Source organism: Pelecanus crispus, chromosome 11 (assembly GCF_030463565.1).
Source record: "Pelecanus crispus isolate bPelCri1 chromosome 11, bPelCri1.pri, whole genome shotgun sequence".
Taxonomy (NCBI): domain Eukaryota; kingdom Metazoa; phylum Chordata; class Aves; order Pelecaniformes; family Pelecanidae; genus Pelecanus; species Pelecanus crispus.
Genome location: NC_134653.1, coordinates 25,139,871 through 25,161,183, shown reverse-complemented (window position 1 = coordinate 25,161,183; position 21,313 = coordinate 25,139,871). Strand labels below are relative to the sequence as shown.

At 46.8% G+C, this 21,313-nt stretch overlaps 1 protein-coding gene across 1 annotated transcript in view; it reads right to left on the bottom strand.

Annotated features, from left to right (window-relative positions):
* Positions 1-21,313, bottom strand: part of TBX5 (T-box transcription factor 5) — a 39,678-nt gene that overhangs the window by 12,266 nt on the left and 6,099 nt on the right. Inside the window, exons 4-7 of the mRNA XM_075718867.1 lie at positions 19,989-20,108; positions 19,134-19,281; positions 16,743-16,895; positions 8,000-8,091 (exon numbers count right to left, since the gene is read on the bottom strand). Coding sequence (XP_075574982.1) covers positions 8,000-8,091; positions 16,743-16,895; positions 19,134-19,281; positions 19,989-20,108 — 513 coding nt within the window. The remainder of the gene's footprint in view (positions 1-7,999; positions 8,092-16,742; positions 16,896-19,133; positions 19,282-19,988; positions 20,109-21,313) is intronic.

The following is a 21,313-nucleotide window of genomic DNA, read 5'->3' as shown; positions in this document are numbered from 1 at the left end:
TTTGTTTTTTTTTTTCAGGGCCTAAAAGTCACTATTCCCAGAATAGCTGGTTGTAATCCTGGGCACAGTTTAATGGAATGAAATATTTTGTTCAGCACTGGCACAAAACGACTGTTGTGTCCAGAAATTTTGCTGTCCAAAAAGCTTGCAGTGTAGTAGGAAGGGAAAAAAATCATTAAAGTCTGACTTACACTGGCAATATAGGAAATTGTCCACACGGCAAGGAAGAGCCCGTAGTTTCTGGGCCAAAATGTGAGTTACAGTTTTACATGGGGGTGTTAATGGACCACATTTTTTTTGCATTAAAAATTGTAAAATTAGAAGAAGAAGAAAAAAAAAAGTTGGTTGGGGAAAGAATTTACAAGGAAGGAAGCTGTCATTGGTCTGTTTAAAGTCTGTTGGAGGTTAATGATGAATATTATTACCGTAGTTGGTCTGTTACAATAGCAGAGGGGGACTGGGAGGAAGGGGGGAGCCGCATTGCGCAAGGTGCTGTGCAGTCTCTGCACCACCAGGCTTCCAGCTGAAGGGCCAGCAGGAGCGAATATTACTTTGATTTTCATTAGAGCTTTGGGGAAGAAATCAGGGATGAGGTCCAAGTCTATAGCAAAGGCACTTGGTCCTGAAGTCTGGACTCTGTTCTTAACTCCCACCTGACTAGATGTTTCCCAGACCCATAGGATTGGACACCAACTCTGCATCGCTGTTTCCTAACAGCACATGCATTCCTCTTTAGAGTTCATTGTATAACCCTGACCCTACAGATCAGGGCTTACTGGTGAATCGTTCCTGCATTTCCCGAGCACTTCTATCAAAATCAGACCTCTGCCAGGTGGAATGAGCAAACTTGGTCCCATTTTCACATCTCATAACATCTTCCCCCTCTCCTGGCCAAATGATGCCCTCACCTTGACAGACTTAGGAGCTCCATAAGATCACTTATGCCACAAATTCCTGTCTAGCAAAGGACTATAAGGAGCAAATTCAAGAAGGTTTTGTAATCTCAGAGCTGGAAACCTTGTTGGCCTCTGCAAACTAATAAAAACTGTGGAAAAAATATAAATATAGACCTTCACAGAGCAGTCCACTTTCTTGCTTATCACTACACTGTCGGAGGGTAATAACTTTCAATATATTTTCATGTACAGACTTGAATTTCCCTAATGTACCAGCCAATGCATAGTAAATGCAGCTGCCAGACAAAAAGCTTGTTAAAAATCTCTTTCGAGATCCACAGTTTATAACCAGGAAGCTTCTGTGTTGAAGCATCCAACCCCTACTGGCCCTAAGCAAATTATTTTAGAAGATAACTTCTGATATTTCTGCAACAAAGCATTGTATACCAAGGTTCTCCAGAGCTGCTGTAGCTCATGCTAACAATACTTTAAAAGACCTATTAAATGTCAGGCCCCGAGGATCATACCGATACCTGTTTGAGGTCAAGATGAGGCAAGAGGATTTCTCTGTGGTCAGCTGCTGCCATGTTCTTACAGCATTCTTTAAAGCCCCTGAGCTGGGCACTGTCTAGGTCTTGTTCACAATGGCAATTCCTAGTCTAAAACCTGACCAAATGTATATCAGTGGCCAAACAAGGTGATTCCCCTCCACTTTTTCCAAATTGCCAGGACATTTTAACTCCTCCTTGGTCAGTCACTACGAAAGGACAAATGTTTGCCATCCTGTCAGTCCTGTCCCCTCCACCCACTCAGCACCCACGGATACAGCGGTGCAGAATCAGACCCCAATTCCAGATGTGCAAATACAACTCAAAGGCATTTGGGTTTATATTTCCCAGGCCACCAATTGTCATTCTTCCTGCTGAGACTCAAGAGTGGGAAAGACATGGAAGCCAGCCATAACAGATATAGAAAAAGGAAGAGGAAAAAAAGTGACTGGGAATATACCATCTCCCAGGAAAAAAATAAACCAGAAAACTATTGTTAATGTGCATTCATTCAGCTTATTTCCAGCATATTGAAATAAAATTGAACCACTCTCAAAAGACTGTCTGGAGAGTCTGAAGTGGATAAACTGCAGCAGGAAAGGACTTGGTGGGAGAGGAACTACTGAGTACTTCCTTCAGTCTTACCTCAGATCAAATATGAGCACTCTCTGCATGGGGACTGCAGGCCAGCCCCACAGAAAATAACACCCTAGGCTGGATGTCTAGTAATACAAGTCAAAATGTCCACTGAGAAATACGGGAGGCTGTTCACTGCAGCATGCTCCACCAAATTATCAAATGTCCTGACATTCTTGCCGGAATGGGAAGGGGTCCCATAACCCTGTTTTGGGTGCATGCATGGTATGTTAACTACCAGTGCTTCCATCACCCATCTGAGCAGTGCAGCCCAAAGAGATCATGGCAACAAACCCAAGAACCAGCAGTGAAAAGAACCACCTAGAGCTCTACAGCTATCATTATTAGGCAAATAAAAAGATAGAGTCCTGCAGAGAAATACTGCTGTTCATGTTGGAGTAAGAGGAACATGAGAGGAGATGGAGAATGGATGTTGGCCAACAAAGACAGCATCAGCATCTATTGATCCTGGGTTGAGCTTCTGCAGGTCAGGCTCTGCTAGACAGATCCCCTGAAGAAGGGGCAATGGAGAAGATTGCAGCTAACCTGTGTTTCTTGAGCTTTCTGCTTTAAAAGATACTTCCACTGGGGCTTTGGCCAGGAAAATTTCCTCAGGGACGTTTGCTGGAGGAAAGCATCATCTCTCCAACAGTTGTTGTAATTTAAGTCTCACATTGAAAATGTTTCAGACAGCATGTGGCTCTTGGGAGATTTCAGTGACAGAACATAGGAAATAAAAGTGGATTTAGAGATGCAATGAGAAGATGCAAGGAGAGTGAGGTAATTTGCAGTGGACCGAGATCTACTTGCATTAGTCAAACATGTGCCTATTAGTCCAACATGATGTTAGCATGCCAGGGTAGAGAACCCCTTTGGAGCTTAGAAGCTCATCCATTTATTCTGCTGGCACCTCAAAATGCACCATCTTCTTTGTTATGCCAGCTCTGAATCATGGTACTGGTTTTATGTCCTTCATGCCTGGCCCGGTTTCTGTTCTCAGTTACACCAGGAAATCTTTGGAATAATTCCTTTGGAGCCAGGAAGATTACTGTGGATTAATGCCAGAGGCAGCAAACTATGGCTCATGATTTTTGACAGAGAAAACAGATACATAACATCAAATTACACTGCCACTCTTCTTTGTCAAGTGGATCATTCTGGATCTCTGTCTCACTTTGAAAGGGCCCAGGATACCCATCAAGGGAGCTAAGAGCCACCCTTTCGCGTAATCATCTTTCCTCTCAAAAGCTTTCCCAATAAGAAGCTTCAAGGACTAAATGGCATTAATTTAAATGAACAGTAACTAGGGCCTGAGATTTCCAAAAGCTCTTCAGCACCCATAATAACCACTGAAGACAATGGGAGTTGCAGATGATCAGCAAAAATTGGTTAAAAGGTTTAACAGAATTGTTCTTTTACAGTGCTCTAGCCCCAGACCCACAAACACTTCTCTCCTGTTGTCTTTGGGCAGTCACAGATTTTAAATAAATAAATAAATAAATTAAAAAAAGCTATATCTTGCATGCAAACCCCCAAATCACCCAATAGCTATGGTTTATTGGTACAGCTCTATTGACTCTCATGCATGGGGAATTTTAAGGGCAAAGTCCTACACCAGCATCTGCAATGCAGATCTCATCACCTCTCCACATAAGCTTCACCCTCTGCAGATTTCTGCTGCATGTTTTGCTCTTGCTCTCTACACCAAATTCCCCTTGGCACAGACAGAAGTTCTAAGCGGAGACAAAAGGAATTTTTACAGTACAGGGGAGCAAGATACCCAAAAGGAACACTTTGCCTAAAATTCCAAGCATCACAACTACGTAATTTTTACCTGATTTATGTTTTTCAATTGCAGCATGACCACAGGATACAGATGCAGTGTAACTTGCATCCCCCTACACTTCTTCCTCTAGTGTGTTTTCCTTTAATTTTTTTTTTTTTTTAAATCAAGGAAATAACAAACTTGATTTCATGCTCAGAAACTTGAAAACTTGAAAAAAACCTGTTCTCCCAGAACATTCACCCTGCCAGAGAAACTGCTAAAGGGGTCCTGTGTGTCTCAGGAAAGAAAGGCGGTCGAGGGAAACGGAACGTGTATCAGAAGTCTATGTTCACTGGAATTTGGATCTCTCTGGAGCTCATGGTTATTCTTTTTGAATGAAATCATCTGCTGCTGAAAGGCTTAATATCACTACTGAATGAAGTTTTCTACCTGGACAGACTTATTAACTTTTCTTCTGGGAAACAGGAGGAAAGAAACCAACATGGAGGATTTATGAAGGAGAAAGCCACGGAGGGGGATGGACTCACAAAGACACCCCCATCCACCCTGCAAAGCTCCTGTCCCCAGAGGCCACTCAGGCTCTTGCTTGGCCAGAGCACACAGAGGCAAGCAGAGATGGAGGGAGAGGCCTTGATGAGGCACCCGAGACCTCGCTCTGAGCTCACTCTTGGCACTGGAAGTTGTCTGTCTTCCCTACTTCGTCTTCCTTCCTCTCAGGCCCTACCATTTGCCAAGGGTAGGTGTTCAATGGATGAATCATCAGGCCAAGTCTCCACCAGCACCTAGACCTACTTCTACTTCACCCCATTGCAAGACCTGCTCTGAGGTGAGTGAAATCATTTTGGACCCAGCAAACTGGCCTCCCTCCCATCTTCTGACAGCCAAAGGTGCAAGGAGACCACCAGAGCTGGCCAGATGGCAATTCTTTCTATTAGGATGGACTTTATCTCATGTAATTTTAGCTATTTAAAAGGCAGGCATCTACTCTAAGCAAATCATTCACACTTTGCAGGTGAGACAGGCAGAGGGAGGGCTCCTCACCCACCCTGCCATCCATGGCATGAGCTCCCAAAGGAAAGCAGCTTTGCTCTCTGAAACTGCCCATCCCGCTCTACTTTGCACAGAGGGAGCCTAGACACCAGCCCAGCCTGGGGACGCTGCTTCTGGACAGCATCTTCAACCACCACATGCACATACTCCCATCTGATCCAAGCCCCACGCAACATATTAGGACCTGAAGGTTTAGTGCTGGAAGCACATCTTCACCACGGCTCAGGCCTCCAAGGCTGCTCTGAGGCATGCAAGTGTAGGGGAGTGACCAGAGGGACACACTTTGGTCACAGCTGGGGCCAACCTTCCCCAAAAATGGGATGCCGCAAGCCAGCTTATGCACCTGGCTGGGCCAGCGCTGCCTCTCAGCCTTGTCTGCTGGGGTCTGCTTCTCCAGGGCTGCTTTCAGCTAGGAGATGCCTCTCTGCAGTAGCCCTATGCAGGGAATTAAGAAACATTTGAGGTTTAAATAAAGAAAACATAGAGGTGCCAAGGCTTTCCTCAGCATGAAAAATTCATTCCCTCCATGGCTATACCCTTTAATGAGATGATCAGTGACCTGAAAAATGTCAGGTCACCAGTTTCCTGTACAAAAGGCTGTGCACTGCTCTAAAAAAGTGTGTTTTTTTCGGGCTACTTTTTCTTTATAATGAAGGAATAGCACTAAAAATACATCCCACCATATTCTCCAAGGGCATAAATAGACATCACTCCCCTAAAGCCAAGACAGACTTAGTTATACCTGCCAGCTGGGGAGCGGGTCCATCACAGGGAAACAACTTCACTACATATGCACACGCACACATTTATATATTAAAATACATTTCTATATATATTTAATTATGTTTTAATATATGTTTATATGTTAAACCTATATAAAGCCACAAAGGTAGGTCATACTTCTCTAACGTACTCAATCCTGAATGGTTCTTTATCTTATATATGCATTTTGGGGTTTTTATATATGATTTATTTTATATATGTTTTCATATATTTATATATATAATTTTGTATATATTCAGATATATTAAAAAAACCCCACAAAGGTGGACACATACTTGTCTAATATTTTCAACCTTGAATGGGTCTTTATTTTGGTATAATAATCTTATCCTGCTCTCCCTTAAAAAAAACATCTTTGTAAAGGTACACAGTCATTTTTGTGCTATCAGTACAGAAGATAAGTTATTAAGGAAGTGAGCATCAGAAATTATCCTGTAAAGTCAATACTGTGGATTTTAACCCTTTCAACCTTGCCAGGTCTGAGCGAGTGTATTTATATATTCCAAGTGTTTCTGTTCACTGTATCATTGACTGTGACCGCAGGCCCGCATAAAAATGCCAAGCAATTTTTAGCACAAGCTCAGCATGGCTAGATGCCATGCTCTTCATATGGCATGAAGCCCTTCTAATAGTCCTCACTGTTTTACCTCCTCCCTTCTGCTCCAAAAAAACCCACGATGAATGTAAACCTTCAAATCTTTCCATTGACTGTAATGAAAGAGTAGTTTAGCAGCAAAAATGTGCAGGGGACATCGTTACTCAAGTTCCAGTAGAGGTTGGGAGGCTGGCATGGGAGGGAGGAGGGGAAAAGTTATTTCAAGTGGTAGTGCACCCATAAATAAATAAATATTGACATATTATGCCAGGATCTGTGCTGTCATTGGAAAGGGCAGGCAGAGAACACAGGGCACATTCAGAAGACCACAGAGATGATTTAGATTGAGTAAGTGTTATATATACATTTTTATATATACATATATAGGCTTTTCTGGGTCTGAACCTGAAAATGTTTGTACATAGGAGTACATTTGCCTATTTGAGTAGGGTTACGGGTGTAAACGTTTCCAGGATCACAAGCATTATTTGTCACCCGCCAGCGTGATTTGCACATCTACAGAGAGCCATGCTCAGGTCACCAACTATGGCAACCAGAAGGGACTCCTGCATCTGCACACCAGCCTGCAGTGACCACCTACAACCAGCTCCCGGGCAGGCAGTGGAGAGAGCCCTCCCAGCAGAAGGTCACAACGCAAGTCCCTACAGACCTCCATTGAGAGCCAGCTCTGCTGGTCCTGGAGAATAAGGGATCTGAGTCACTCTGCCCTCTTCGATGGAAAATGCTAAATTGAGCATCTGCATCTGTCTTAGGTATAATCATGGGTATGGCAGGGTTCCTGCAAAACATTTGCACCAGGAAGCAACTTGACACATAGATGAACTTCCAAGAGAAGTGAAAGGCATGAAGTTAATTACCGGCAGGTCCTGACATTTAGAAGAGGACTTCAAACAGGATTTTTAAACAGGATTTAGGCTTGATTTTCAGCTTAAGTACTTACATCCAAAACTGAGATTCAAAAAGACCTCTTCAGCCACCTGGCCCTGGAGATCCCAACATTTTCTAATACCTTCCTTCTTCAACCTGAAACCACCATGCCTACACTCCTGCTCTGCATATCCAGAACCAAGCAGGCAAACCCTGGTAAAAGGGTCCCCTCCTGCCCAAGACCCTCCGAAAGCCAGAAACCAGCACAATGTAGGTCTCCACACCAAGGTCTGCAGAGACATCTGGAGCATCCTTAACAAACCTGCTCCCAGAACAGGTCTGAGAGCTTTATCTTTAAAGCATTACCACCTGGGGAAAAAAGCACCCAACAGCTCTTCTGCAGTAGCATGATGACCAGAGCTTCTCAGAGCTAGTCCAAGCCTCTTGTTGTTTTAAACAGGTTTAAGCTCACATGCAGCCACAGAGACATCTGTTTAGCACAAAGATAGAGGTTGTTGTGCATGGGGACAAGTCAGAAAGAAATACAAGTTCCCTGCGGCCAAGAGAACAACCCACAAGTGAGATCCTGCCTCTGTAACCCAGCAGTTAAGGGATTCCCCTCAGAGTGGGAAGTCCTGGATTTTGACCCCACGTCCTGATGATATTTCAACAGCTTGACATAAAATGCACAAGCAGATGCCAGAGAAGGGAATGCCACTAAGTCCTGGTTTAGCTCAAGCCACAAGCGACATGCAAAGCAAAGCCCAGGCAGCTCTTGCGGTCCTGAGTGAGTCCCCACAATGGAGGCACATGTTACCTCTGCATCCTGGACATCCTGTGGAGCTCCATGTCATCGCTGCCGCGGAAACCTTTTGCAAAGGGGTTGTTCTCAATCTTTAACTGGGTGATCTGAAAGGGAGGAAATGCAATGAGTTCATCGCAAGTCCAAAGCATGGCCTGGGAGAGAGGGGATATTGTTTATTAAACCCAAGCCAATAGGGGATGTGGGGGAAAACACAGCTTTCAGGAACTCAAGTCATCCTTCAGCTCAAGCATTGACCACTCCAGATGGGCCTTCCTATAGATCTCTCTGCTGAAAAAATATCTCCTGTCAACAACCTCTCGCTTCTCTCAGGCTTGTCCCATAACTAACACGTGGGACTGGACACACACACACAAATTTCACTCTGGAGGAAATCTGCTTTCTTAGAGTTACTTTGTTTTTGCTGTTGGGACAGAAAGGGCTGCACTGACCAGAGGACTAGGGCTGAAAGTCATATTGCCTGAACAAATTCCACTAACACCAAGTATTTTCTCATCAACATGCAGCCATGACCAAAACATCACCTCTCAGACTGATAAGGCTCATCCTTTCTATATTTCAGACCTGCTAAATGTATTCCAGGTGTTCTGCATCTGACATACTTCCCCAACCAGCCTCACACCTGTAAGCACTGTATGGACTAACTACCTAAGGCACTTGGAGGGCAACTCTACCTCTGACTATCGTGCCCTGGAGGAATATTTGTCTCCCCATTAATTCTAGAAGGAATTAAGAGGGACTACTTTGCTTGCTTAGTTGGCTACCTTCAGCATCTAAAGTTTGCTGGGATGAATCCACCTCAGACTCCTATCTTTGGTCCTTTTACAACTTCTAAGTTAAACATTTAAAGCAGCAGCTGTACAGAACATACCCTTATCCAAAGCAACGGTGTTGCTCAAAGAGGTGCAATCCTCTCCTTCACATACCTCTCCTGAGGATGTAGGGGAGTAGGTTTTCTTAAGCCAGGGCTGTCATTTAAGCAAATGTTACCTGTGGACCAGCAACACCCCCAAATGCTCTGCTGCTCTTGTACAAACTCACCCTGCCATGCCAAATTTGATGCAAATGCTTTGCAGAGCAGGAATGAATCAGATCAGCTGTGATCTAGCTGCAATGCCCTAATATGCAGGTAGAAGAGGCAACAGTTCCCCTTCTCTTTCTCCATCACTGCCTGGCAGTCCAAGCCCTCAGCCAGGATCTGGGAGAGCCACTTGCACTTGCCCAGGAGGAGAGACAACCCTGTGTTTGCCATTAGAGGAACTTCATGTGCTCACCGCATTTTATGGAAACACTGTCCTTCCTTCCTATTGAAAGTTGGCCAACAGGAAGGAAAGAGCTCGAAATTAATGGCAGGGGAACAGAGAGAGGTTCATGTTCACCAAGTCAAGCACGCACAACTGGACCCACCTCTTCGCCAAAATTCAAAGAGAAAAATCTGGCTCAGCTACTGTCAATAGCAAACCCCGCCAGGTGTCTGCATGACCAGATTATTTTGCTGTTTTCTTGTCTTATAGAATATTTTTTTCCAAAGGCCATTTTTTTATTTGCCATTTTTGCCTAATTCAGCCCTAAATCTCACACAAAGACCCCATCACTCCTACGCTTGTCCCCATGGGCATTCCCATTAAATCAGGACCTAATTTAGTACATAAACAGGGCATTGTGCTTTTTTTTTTTTTTTGTCATGCATTTCAGATTTCAAAGAGACAGGTGAACAATCAAGCTATTTGGTTCAATTTGCCATTTGAGCCATTCTCTACCAGTAAAGCAAGGGCATATTTTATAATTAAAAGCCCTGAATAATTTGACAACCAGCTGTGTATTTCACAAAGAAACTGCCGATTGGTTTCCACAGAAGAGGTGGTGGTACTTCTATAATGAATATTAGGCATTGTTCAACTTTTTTAATGTTTCTATGTAATTTGCATTCTGAAACACATTAAATGTACAAGTTGTCCTCACTTGCCGAACCCAATGGCAATATTTGCTTGCATAAGCAAAGGATTCTTCACTAAGCAAGGATTTACAGTATTGGCACCAGCACACAAATGTACAAAGGGCCAGATTCATCCCAACCTAACCGAAGGCATTTTAACCAAGGCGCCTGCACTGGGAACCTCGTCTCCCAGCATTCCTGCTGGAATCAATGGACGGAGATGGGGACTGCCAGAGGGCACTGGGGCTCTGAAGTGGGTAGCATTGCCTTCACAGGTTCCCAACTCTCTCCATTCACTGGAGAAGGAATCAGCACACTAGCCCCTAATTTAAGGACCTCAGATGAATGCCCTGTTTGATGAACCAAGCCTTTAATCGCGCACAAAATGTCAAACAAAATATCATATGGGACCTCGACCTTGCAAATACGTCACTTTATGAGTAGAGAAGTCCCCTAACCCTCATCTGGAAGACTCTTACGAGCAAAGGTATTAATGTATGTGTTGGTGGCAGAAAGCCACAAGTGCAGCACAGCTAACTTCAGCCTCCTTAAAATTAGAAATCTGCAAGATTGAAGGCATCTAGAAACCAGGGGCTACAGAATGGTTTAAATTAGGTCTCAGCTCTCTGGTGTACTTCAGATGGACTTCAGCCCGAGCTTTCAGAACAAAGTTTCCCTAGATGATAACTCATGGCATCAGCCCTAGCACTAAGCCAGGGGAGTCCAAGCCAGATTTAACAAAACCATACACAACAAAACAGAAAACAGAGAAAAAGTTGGTGAATCCCTGCTTTAGAAAACAGCCTGTGGAAGACATTTTGTTTGACCAGTTTTTGTCTGACTTAGAAACTATTTCAGAGGTGGAAAAGCAAACAAATGGGTAGAAATAACCTTCTTCTGGATCAACTTTACCATAGCAAAACTCTGTTTGATTGACTGTAACTCATTGTGGGGGAAAGAAAAAGCTGTCAGAAAGTCAAATGACAATTACATCATGAAAAATAAAAAAAAAATACAACATTCTGCAAGGTCATTAAGTCAGAGTGCCTAGGGCTAAATTATATAGCACAGATTCAATAAAACTGTAGGGCTTTGTTTATGTATTTGTTACTGAAATAAACTGACGGCCAAGTTTGCTTCTGACCACTGATTTCTAAAGCTGCTGCAGACCCTTCTGAGACAAGAGCTTTCCAGGGTGAAGCCTTCCAGATTTACACTTTTCAGGGCTTGTCTGACCTCAGGGTTCATCTTCACTTTAACGGGAAGCGACAGTTCCCAATGAAATCGCAACACCGCTCCTCTGCACTCCTTTCTCTGTGCTAACTGACCACAAAGCACTTCTGCTGAGACATTTCCAACGGCATCTTTAGCTCCAGCATGATAAAATTCAGCTTTGCATCTAGTTATGTCAAGGAAAGATGCTTTACTTTTTTTTTTTTTTTTTGCACACTCATGTATTTATATGGGCAATGTGTGTCTACGGGCTCATGAATATTGTTATGGCCAGGGTCAAAACCACCATTTAGTATTACTTTTTGTCAAGCACTTGCCATAATGAGATTTTTCTCAATTACTTGTAACTTTACAAAACCTCGTTAAGGCTAAAATATTCCACACCATGTATATGTCCTGGGCTCCTTTTTATTTACTTATTTTACTATCAGCTGGTCCCACTTTTTTTGAGCACTTCAGCTAAGGAAAAACACACCACCCTGACCCTCTCAGGCCTTTCTGAAACTGTCCTAAAGGCTGGGAATTTTGGAAAAGGGACTTCACATTCTGCAAGGGGGGATCCTTAGTTTCTGAGCTCTCTTCTTGTGAAAATCTGCCCCACTTGGACAACTCAAAAGCCTGAGTGGGGAAAAAAAATCACCATTCAGGTTGCCCCCTTTAGTGATGAAAAGGTCAGGGTGATTACCCTTGAGCTGAGCACGCATGGACCTCCCCGTGGTGTGCGGATACATGCTGTCCCTGCCCTGCAGGTGACCATGGTCCTGCTCAGCATGGCAGAGGTGGGCCAAGACCATCCCTGCCACTGCTGCATTCAGCTGTGCTGGGAGCAACTGGGAGGCTGGGCTTGAGGCTTGAAAGCACAGGGCCTTTTTCTTTTGCACTCACACGTACCCCAGGGTGGAAACCAAGTCAGTGTGGAGGAGGAAGCCAAACCAGAGCAGTGGGAAGGAAAGAAACAGACGAAGACGAGGTGCCTGCTGAGACTATGTACATCTGGCTGGGCCAAACAGAAGAGCTGGATGGGGAGCTGGGATTCGGAGCCCAAGGTAAAGGCCAGGGAAGGGAGGGCTGCTGGCAGGGGGAGAAGACGCCGAACCCAGAAGCCAGTGAAGGAAATGGGAGGGACTGAGAGCCAGTGGCTGGTTGGAGGTACTAGTGTGAGACAGAGGGGCTCATTGAGGAGGCTGTTGGCTGAACTGGGAGACAAGAACGGAGGATGAGAAGAAACAGACCTTGCACAGTGTTGGGTGAGGGGGGAAGAAGGTGGGTCAGGAGGCGGGAGCGAGGCTGGAAAGAGATAGGGTGTCTTTGCAGAGCTTGGGGAGGGGGTCTGGATTGAGGACCGAAAGGGGCTGGGGGCTCAGGGCTGGCTCAGCACCCTATCCCAGGGCTGGCAAGGACAAGACTGAGGACAAAGGGGTAAAGGGAAACAGGACTGGTTCAGACACAGATTGTGAATGACACAAGACCTTTTGAAGGAAGCACTCTCCCACCGAAGTCTAGAATAGGACTGAGCATTTGAGAGGAAAGATGTAAGGAGTCCCAGAGAGGGTCAGTGAGAGGAGAAGAGCTCACTGCGGTCCCTGAGTGACTGAGGGCTGCACAGAAGCCACCAGTCCTGGCAATGAAGAGGAGATACATGGTCTCACCTCACTTAAAACCCAAGGACCCCTGCCTCTCTCAGTGCTTGGGGGACCCCCCTTCGGACAGGAGCCTGTCCTGAGTAAGGAGAGAGGCTGTCCCTTCTTGCTATGGAGGTGGGAAGACACGGGACCAATGGCCCCAGGCTGGGCAGGGAGAGTCTGGGGGGGACAGCCCTGCAGAGCTGCTTCGGGGGACCGCACCTGGTTCAGTCTCTGCATGGAGGCACTCCCCGAGATGCCAGCCAGGCCACCACTTTGGTGGCCTCTACTGAAGTGATAGAGGTGGCTACCTGCAACCAAAGACAAGGAGAACTGAGCTCTCAGGACAAAACATCCTGAGCCCAAGGACCTGCCCACCTCTGACAGCGGCTACACCTACACAGTCCTGCGAAATGCCTCGACAGAGTGGCAAAAGACCACGTGCTCAGAGGAAAGACACACAGGCAGCTCTCCAAAATTTGGCAGGATGGAGCAGCAGTTGACTTGGCCAATTTAACAATGCTTTTAGTACAGAGGTCTTTCTGGAGATGGGATGAACCTATATATTCAGAAAGCCCACCAGCATGTTTCTCTATGCCCACTGGCTATCTGGAAGTGCATCAGATTAGTCTTCAGCCAGGTCCTTCCCTGGTTCTCTGTATTGCTATGGTGCACACAGCATTTCTGGGTGCCTATAGCATCCCAGCTGGGGCTAATGTTTCCTTAAAAGAATTTGGGCTACCAAGTATGTTAAATAACTTAGAAAAAACAAAACAAAACAAAAAAAAAACCCAAAAAACCAGCATAAAACCGGATATCCTGAGGGGGGAAAACCAATATAAAGCCCAAGTCCAGCTAACGGGGAAAGTAGGTTGTAAAAATTAATGAGAATAATTGTTGTGAATTCTTGCTTTTGAAAGAACCCTCATGAGGGCAGAACCTTAATTATTTCTGTCTATTAGGGTTCATTTCCTGGTCCTAAGCAGAAAGCTAGTACCTAATAAATATGAGCTAGTAGCACAATGATTTAAGCTACAGCAAAATGGTACTTAACTGCAGGGGAAGTTAATATTTGGGAATCAACCTGATTGCAAGCACCCATTGTGTAAATGGCAAGGAAATGAAATGTGCATGTGACCTATTTTAACACCTCAATATTTCTGGGGTATTTTTTCAGGGTTGCAGAGAGGGGGGAGGTGGTCGACTGAGCTGTTGACAACAGCACTCAAAACTTTACCAAAATTTTTTTCGTAGCTTAAGCCTCCTTTTGGGGAGTAGGGCTGGGGAGGGGGAGATCCCAGTGTGCTTAAATATCTTTTCAGGCTGTCTAAAATATCAGGGGAAACAAATACAAGCCCTACCATTGGGATTGCAGCTGTGCTATTGAAATAACTTGATGGATCTGAAATCAGGCAAGCATTTCTATAAGCTGTGTAAGCATAGACTCAAATGCATTTATGGGCAAGTCATACAATTAATACTGTAATGTAATTCACCTATAACATAGCTCTTGAAACCTAAACCACATACACATCTAAATTTGTTTGTGTGTGTGTGTAAAATACATGTGTGTATAAAAACTGTGTGTAAAATATGTTGGTGTATACAAACTGTGCGTGATTGTGCAGATAGGAAAGTTTGCCTGAAGGATGTGTTACAGGTGATGGGTGGAAGTGAGAGAGAGATGGCTGTAAATGGGAAAAAATAGGTAGTGTGCTGACAAAGAGATGTGGGGATGGACAGGCAGACCCTCCTTGGGGAGTTTGATGCAGAGAGACGCAGCCTGGTAGGACTCTGATTGTTTATGGCAACGGGAAATGCAGTCTGCAATGCAACATAAAAATATGTTTTGCCAAGCAACATCTCAGCTGTGAAAGCTGAACTCGGGTTTCTGCCTGTGGAAAAGACCCCACTTGCCACTCAACTCAGCTGAAGGATGTTACCCCTTCCACACAGCCAGCATCTGCAACAGCATCAGCTGCACGCCGCCTCAGCCCCGGTATTATTCTCCATCTGCGCTGGGGCAAGCTACAAATTTTATTCCCTTCCCTGGAGGGAGATGCCATTTAGGGTAGATCATTCCCTGGTTTATTTTTATGGCTCTATCTTTCTCAGTTGGGTCTTTATCTTGGGGCTACAGCCACTCTTTATTTGTTCCCCCAACAATTCAGTGCAGCAAGAGGAATGCCTGTGTTGGGGGGGGAGGGGGGGATGTAAACGTATGTAAAATGTGTAGGGGTGTGTGTAAAATATGTAGTGGTGTCTGCGTGCGGGTGCATGTGTCTGCTGGGATGTGAGCGTGTGTGTGTCTGTAGGGATTCATGAGTTTGTCAGTGCGTATGTTTTGACAGAGACGGATACGCAGATGTCATTTCTTATCAACCAGATGTTGTTGATTTACAATCAAATATTCCTGCTCCTCCTAATATGGCAGTTTTCCCAAACTACTGTACTTACATGTTTCTGCTTTGCTTTTGTTTTATTTGCATGATAATTTTTTTTCTATAAAACAGTCCTATTTTTCTTCAAAGGAAAGCAGTTAAATTCAGGTCTGTTTTCTCATAGGGAAATGCCTTTAAAGCAAGTAGTGTGTCCTGTTTTATTAACTCCCAGTTCTATTAATATTATATTCTTTCTCCGAATCCATCAAGCAGAAGTTAAACTTGATTTTATAGCATCCACAGTGGAGTTATAATTTAAGGCATAATTTGGCAAGGACTCAATTTGGATTCAATTTGCTTGTCCTGGTTGTGCCAACAGCTCCTATTTTAAATGGCAGGGAAGTATTTTCTTTTCTCCCTAGTTACGGTGAAACACTCTTTCTTCTCCAGCCTACCTCTGTTCTCTGCATCTCCCTTGCCAACTGATGGACAGAGGAAATACAACTATTTTGTGCAGGTTTAGGAGCTTCCTACTTCTCCTGAGCATTAAATGACCTTTCTCTCAAAAAACAAGTGCTTGATTTCACTCTGTTGAGCGCAAAGGAGCAATCCTACCTGCCAGTAAGTACCAGTAAAATTTGTAGTAATTGCTTTCTATGTGATCTGGGGAGGAATTTGCTTTTTTCCGAAGGAAAGTTGGCTTTTCATGGGGCTGTGGCCTAGAGAAGGGCTATCGGGGTCTGCAGGCAGCAATGAGGGACAGTCAGTGTAAGGCCTCACTAAATACATCTGCTGAGAACTACCGCAAGCCCTGAGCCTTCCTCTGCCTCCTTCCTCACTGGGTGGGGAAGCCCAAAAGCCTAGCAGGGGAAGGAGAGGGGGTAGCAGCCCCACAGCGGGGTCCCCCTGGGGGGCAGGCAGAGGGGAGCAGCAGTCTGCCAGGCGGCACCCCAAGAAAACCTTATTTGATCTTTTTTCTTTTTTTTTTTTTTTTTGCTTTGTTTTGCTTGGGCAGGCAGGGAGCTGATTTCAGGCGCAGAGCCTCCCTTTCCTTCCAGGGCCTCCTCACTGCCAACCCCGCAGCCCCCCGCCGACCTCCCCGCAGGGCCGCCTGAGGAGCAGCTGGGGAAGGAGCCCTTCCCCAAAACAAAGGGCCGGAGCGCGGCCAGCCCGGGTTATCAGCACCCCGGCCGCGGAGGGGAGCGCCGGGCTCCCTTCTCCAGATTACAAGGCTTTGACCGATGGCGGGGAAAGAAGATAAAGCCAACTTCCTCGGTTGGTCGTCTCCTCTCTGAGCAAACCATCCTGTTGAGCTAATTCCTCCTTGGCTCGCCCTAAGCCCCATCTTTCGATGCTTTGTCTGTGTCACCAGGAATAACAGAGGGGATGGGACGGGTGTGTGGTGAGAGGAAAGGGGAAGAAGGGGGGGAGAAAAGAAAAAGAGGGGGAAGAAAAGAAGAAAAGAAGAAGGAGAGAGGGGAGCCGAGGGCCTGAGGAGGAGCAGCAGGAGGAGGGAAGGAGAGGGGACGCGGTCTGCCGGTGCAAGACCCGGCCCAGCCCCTCACCTTGTGGTTCTGGTAGGAGGTGACGGCGATGAAGGCGGTCTCCGGGAAGACGTGGGTGCAGAAGGCGGTGTTCTTGGAGCCGAAGCCGTTGTTCTCGTCCGCTTTGACGATGTGGAGCCGGGGCTGGTATTTGTGCATGGAGTTCAGGATGATCTGGGCAAGGGGAGAAGGAGAGGACATCCCATGGGAATGGAGGGGCCACAGCGCAGCGCACCCACCCCTCCGCCCGGGGATGGCAAGAGGAGGAGGACAGGGGTCTGAAGGTCCTCTCATCCCCTTCCCCAAAACCTTCACCCTCTTCAGGGCTCCCCAGAAGGGCTGATTTAGATGCTGGGGTGGGGGGACTTATCTCTCAAGAACACCCCCACCCCACCCCACCCACCCCCCAACCAAGGAGCCCATCAGGGCCAGATGATGCTGTGAAAGGTGGCTCCTTACCCGCTGCCCGCCCCCGCCAGCCCTGGGGAGAGCTGTGCCTCCACCCCCCGGTGAGCCGGAGCTGCTCCCCCAACACTTGTTGGCATCCTGAACCTGCTGGTGGTGGGGGCTCTCTGCCTTTCAAGGCCCTTCACAGCCCCCAAAACCTCCCAGCTCACCACCATGATGATCCGGGCATCTCAAGCACATGCACACACACTCCCGAGGGGCAAAGAGGCAAGAAGGGGGAATGGAAGTGGTGGGCTGGAGGGATTTAGTGTGCACCCCCCCCGCCCCAGCCACCCGCAGAGGATGGGAGAGGAGGGTGGCGGGGGACGCGCTGTGTTCAAGATAAAAAGCGGTCCCTGCTCGGTACCGGGTTAATCTCGGGGGAAGGCGGGGGGGGGGGGGGGGGGGGGGGCGGGGCGGCGGGGGGCCGCTCGGTCACGATAATGACTGCCGGACCCTGGCGACAGCGAGACGCAGCGCGCCCCGCCGCCGCCTCCCCCGTCCCGGGGGTTTAAGCAAATTGCTTTGACATCCAGGAAAGTTGTAGACATCAACGGTGAACGATCTAATGGTTTTTAATTTCATTACAGCGACTCTAATTGAGAGACTCCTGGTGCAGCTTCTCCTCTGAAGTCCCTTATTGTCCCCTCAGCGCCTTCGGTCTGTTTAGAGGGACTTTTCCCCAGAGCCGCCTGTTCGCAGCGGGGGATGCCTGGCCCCGTCCCCCCCGGGCCGGACCTCCCCCCCCGGGACTGCTCCCCAAAACCAGCCCGGGGGGTGGGAGAGGTTCCCCCGGCTGCACCGCTGCGGAGTCCCCGCTCTCCCCTCCCACTTCCCGGAGGAGTGGGGAAGGTCCTGATCCCTGGAAAGCAGCGCTTGCGAAACGCTTTGCCCCCAGCTCAAGGCAAAATTAAAATAAGCTTAAAATTATTAAAAGAAAAAAAAAAAAAAAGAAATCAACTCCCCAACTGGAGGGGGAAAGGAGCGCTCGTAAAAAGATGCTCAGCATTGGGGTGGGCTGGGGGCTCGTCTGGCTGCTCTGCCCTGCAGGGCCTCCCTCCACCCCCCCCGGCTTCTTAGCAACCACGTGGGCAGGGATTTAATAGCGCAAGATTTATCATTAAAAAGCGAAAGGGAAAAAAAAAAAAAAAAAAAAAGAACCTGGAAAAAAAAAATTAAACTGAAGTGTTGAAATGAGACTGGAGAAAAATACGTTTTTGGAAAGGGATGGCGGGATCTGGATTCGCATACCCGCTTAAGTAATTATATATATATATTTTTATAGATATATATTATTCATACATGCATATATATATTTGCTCAGAGGAACACGCATCTTTGGAGACCTTCGAAGGAGGGCTGTTTCTGGCTGCAGAATTCACACAAGCTTTCACGGCCCCACGAGTCTAGCAAAGACCTTTTTATGTCTAAGAAGCTCTAGCGGGATTTTGATTTTTTTATTGTCTTTAATTATTGTTGCTTTTTTTTGGATCGGGGATCCACATGATTTTAGGTCCTATTTCCTCGAATAATTGTGCCTGATTGATTTTACCTGTTAGCCAAATTCACGGAGGCAACAAGTAAATTTTAACGCTCCAAGGCTCTCCGTGGGGTTAAAACCAGGTAGCTAAATACTCAATTAAGCCGGGCGCGTTTCGCCCACTCGCGGACTCCAGGCCCTGGGGGTCTGTAATCAATTCTCACGCAGTGCTGCGACATAGCCCATTTTTAATTTATGCTTCCATTTGGGGCTGGGGGGGGGGGGGGGGGGTGTCCTTCACTGGGGTTCATCCCACCCTCTCAGGGAAGAAAATAACACCCCACCAACACAACGGATTTGGGGATGGGTGACATTGCCATGACCTTGGTGGTGCTGGCAGCGGGGGGGCACGCGTGGGTGAGGAACACGCCGTGGGAGAGGGCCGTGAGCACGCGCGGTGCCCTTCTCCCGCCGCCCGTACTTACATGGCCGAAGGGGTCGAGGTGGTTGTTGGTGAGTTTGAGCTTCTGGAAGGAAACCAGCTGCCTCATCCAGTGGGCGCCGGTGGCCGGGGAGTCGGGGTGCACGTACAGCCGCCCGGGCATGGCCGGCTCTGCCTTCCCCGTCACCGACCTGCGTGGGGACAGAGGCGCTGAGCTCCGGGCGTGGGGGGGCCGTCCCGTGGGCTCCTGAACCCCTTCCATCCCCCGCAGTGGGGTCCCTCCCGTGGGCTCCTGCTCCCCCATCCATCCCCCCCGGTGGGGTCCCTCCCACTCAGGTATCCCCGTACGTGGAGGCAGCGCGGTGCCAGGCGGTCACGCCGTGCTTGGGGAGAAAAGGCATTTACAAACTTTGCTCGGGGAATTAGTTGAGCTCTTTGGCACGTTTCCGGTCGGAGATGGCTCTCGCTGTTCCCCCGTTTAACCCCATCCTTCCCCCCCTCCTTAATTACCGGCACCCAAGCCAGGAGCAAAGGACGGACCGTGTACCGATCTTTAAAGATTTTCCTGCCCGGAGATATTCCCTTATATAATATCATTAAACTATCGGCTCCACCATAGCCGATAACCTCATCGTCAAACAGGATTACAGTTATCGTTAGCTAATTGCGACAGATTTTTCTCCTTTTTTTTGGATGCATTTCTCTCCCAAGGGCTGTGGAAGCATCCCGAGAGGCTCAGGTGAAGCCTCTGCAGCCCAACATCTCTCCTTTGCAGGGGAAAAAGAAGGATGAGACGCTGATTCAAGGGTATCCCCCAACCTGTGCTGCCCAGGTTTGGCCAGCCCAGAGAGTCCGACACAAAGCTCCCCTCGCTCCCCTTTCCCCCACGCGTGCATACCATTTATTATCTGCAAATTTGTATCTGTGGTCATCCGCTGGTACAATATCCATCAACAGTATGTACTTGGTTTTTGGATTGAGTCCAGTGACCTTCACTTTGTAACTGGGGAACATACGCCTATAAAATAAATTTTTAAAAAAGTACATAAATATAAAAGTGGAGAAAAGAAAGTTTTCCAGGGTCGTTTCGTGTGTGTGTTTGCGAGGAGGAGACGGGGGAGGCGGGTGTCATTTAACAAAAGGGCAACGCCACGCTCTCGGATGGACCTTCCCAAAAGGCTCGGGCAGAGGACGGGTGCATCCTTCCCCTGGGGTGTGGGAGATGTTTGGGTGCCGCTGGGTACCCCTCCGTGTCCCAGCTGAGGTGAAACAGGCGATTTATCAAGGCAGAATCGTAATTATGAGGCTGGCGCACTTATTTATTCACCTACTGGTGTGCCTGCTCTCTGTTCGTATTTTTATTATTATTTGTTTCGCCAAGACTTTGACTCTCCCTTCTTTGAACAAATCTGGTTGTGAGAACTTTTGGAAGCAAGTTACTTCCCTTTGTACATAAACCATTGGAACAGGAGGGGAGATATGCCAAAAAAAAAAAAAAAAAAAAAAAAAAAAAAGCAAATACATATCTATATTTATAGAAATACAGATATATAAAATACATATATTTCAGCCACACCTATGTGTATCAACGGTTCTATGTACAGATATGAAAAAAAACCCTCCACGCACTCAGGTGTGACACCAAATCTGTGTGCAGCCGTACGGGCGTACAGAGACATCAGCAAACACACCTGACAAATACTTGGAAGCACTCGGATACACACAGAAGACAGGGGCTTTTCGAAATATTTTCCATTACTGCAAGGCAGGGACTTAAAACACTGATGTTATTTTAGTTAGAGCTTTCCAAATATTTAAAAATAAAGCAGATGAAAATGTATCCCTGGACTTAAAATACTCATAAACAAAAACCCCACACCTCTAAAAATACGGCACTCTTCTCTGAGGCTCGGGCTCTTATCGCTGCGATGGGGCATCGGGGCTGGGTTTTAATTCAGTTGTAAAAAGCCGGAGGGGTGGGGGGAAAGCTACCAACGAAGAAAGCAGGGATTTAACTTTAACGTTTTAAGGGAGAAGAAACCAAATCCCACCTGAAGAATGATCTGTAACTCCATCGAAAACACCTGACCGGCAAGAACACGGACTTCTCCAACAATAAACATGGGGAATTATATAAATAAGGAAACCTATCCCCTATCTCCCCTAAAGCCCCTGCACTGTAAATGTCTATTTTATTGCTCTCCAGATGAGATTTCTGTCCAC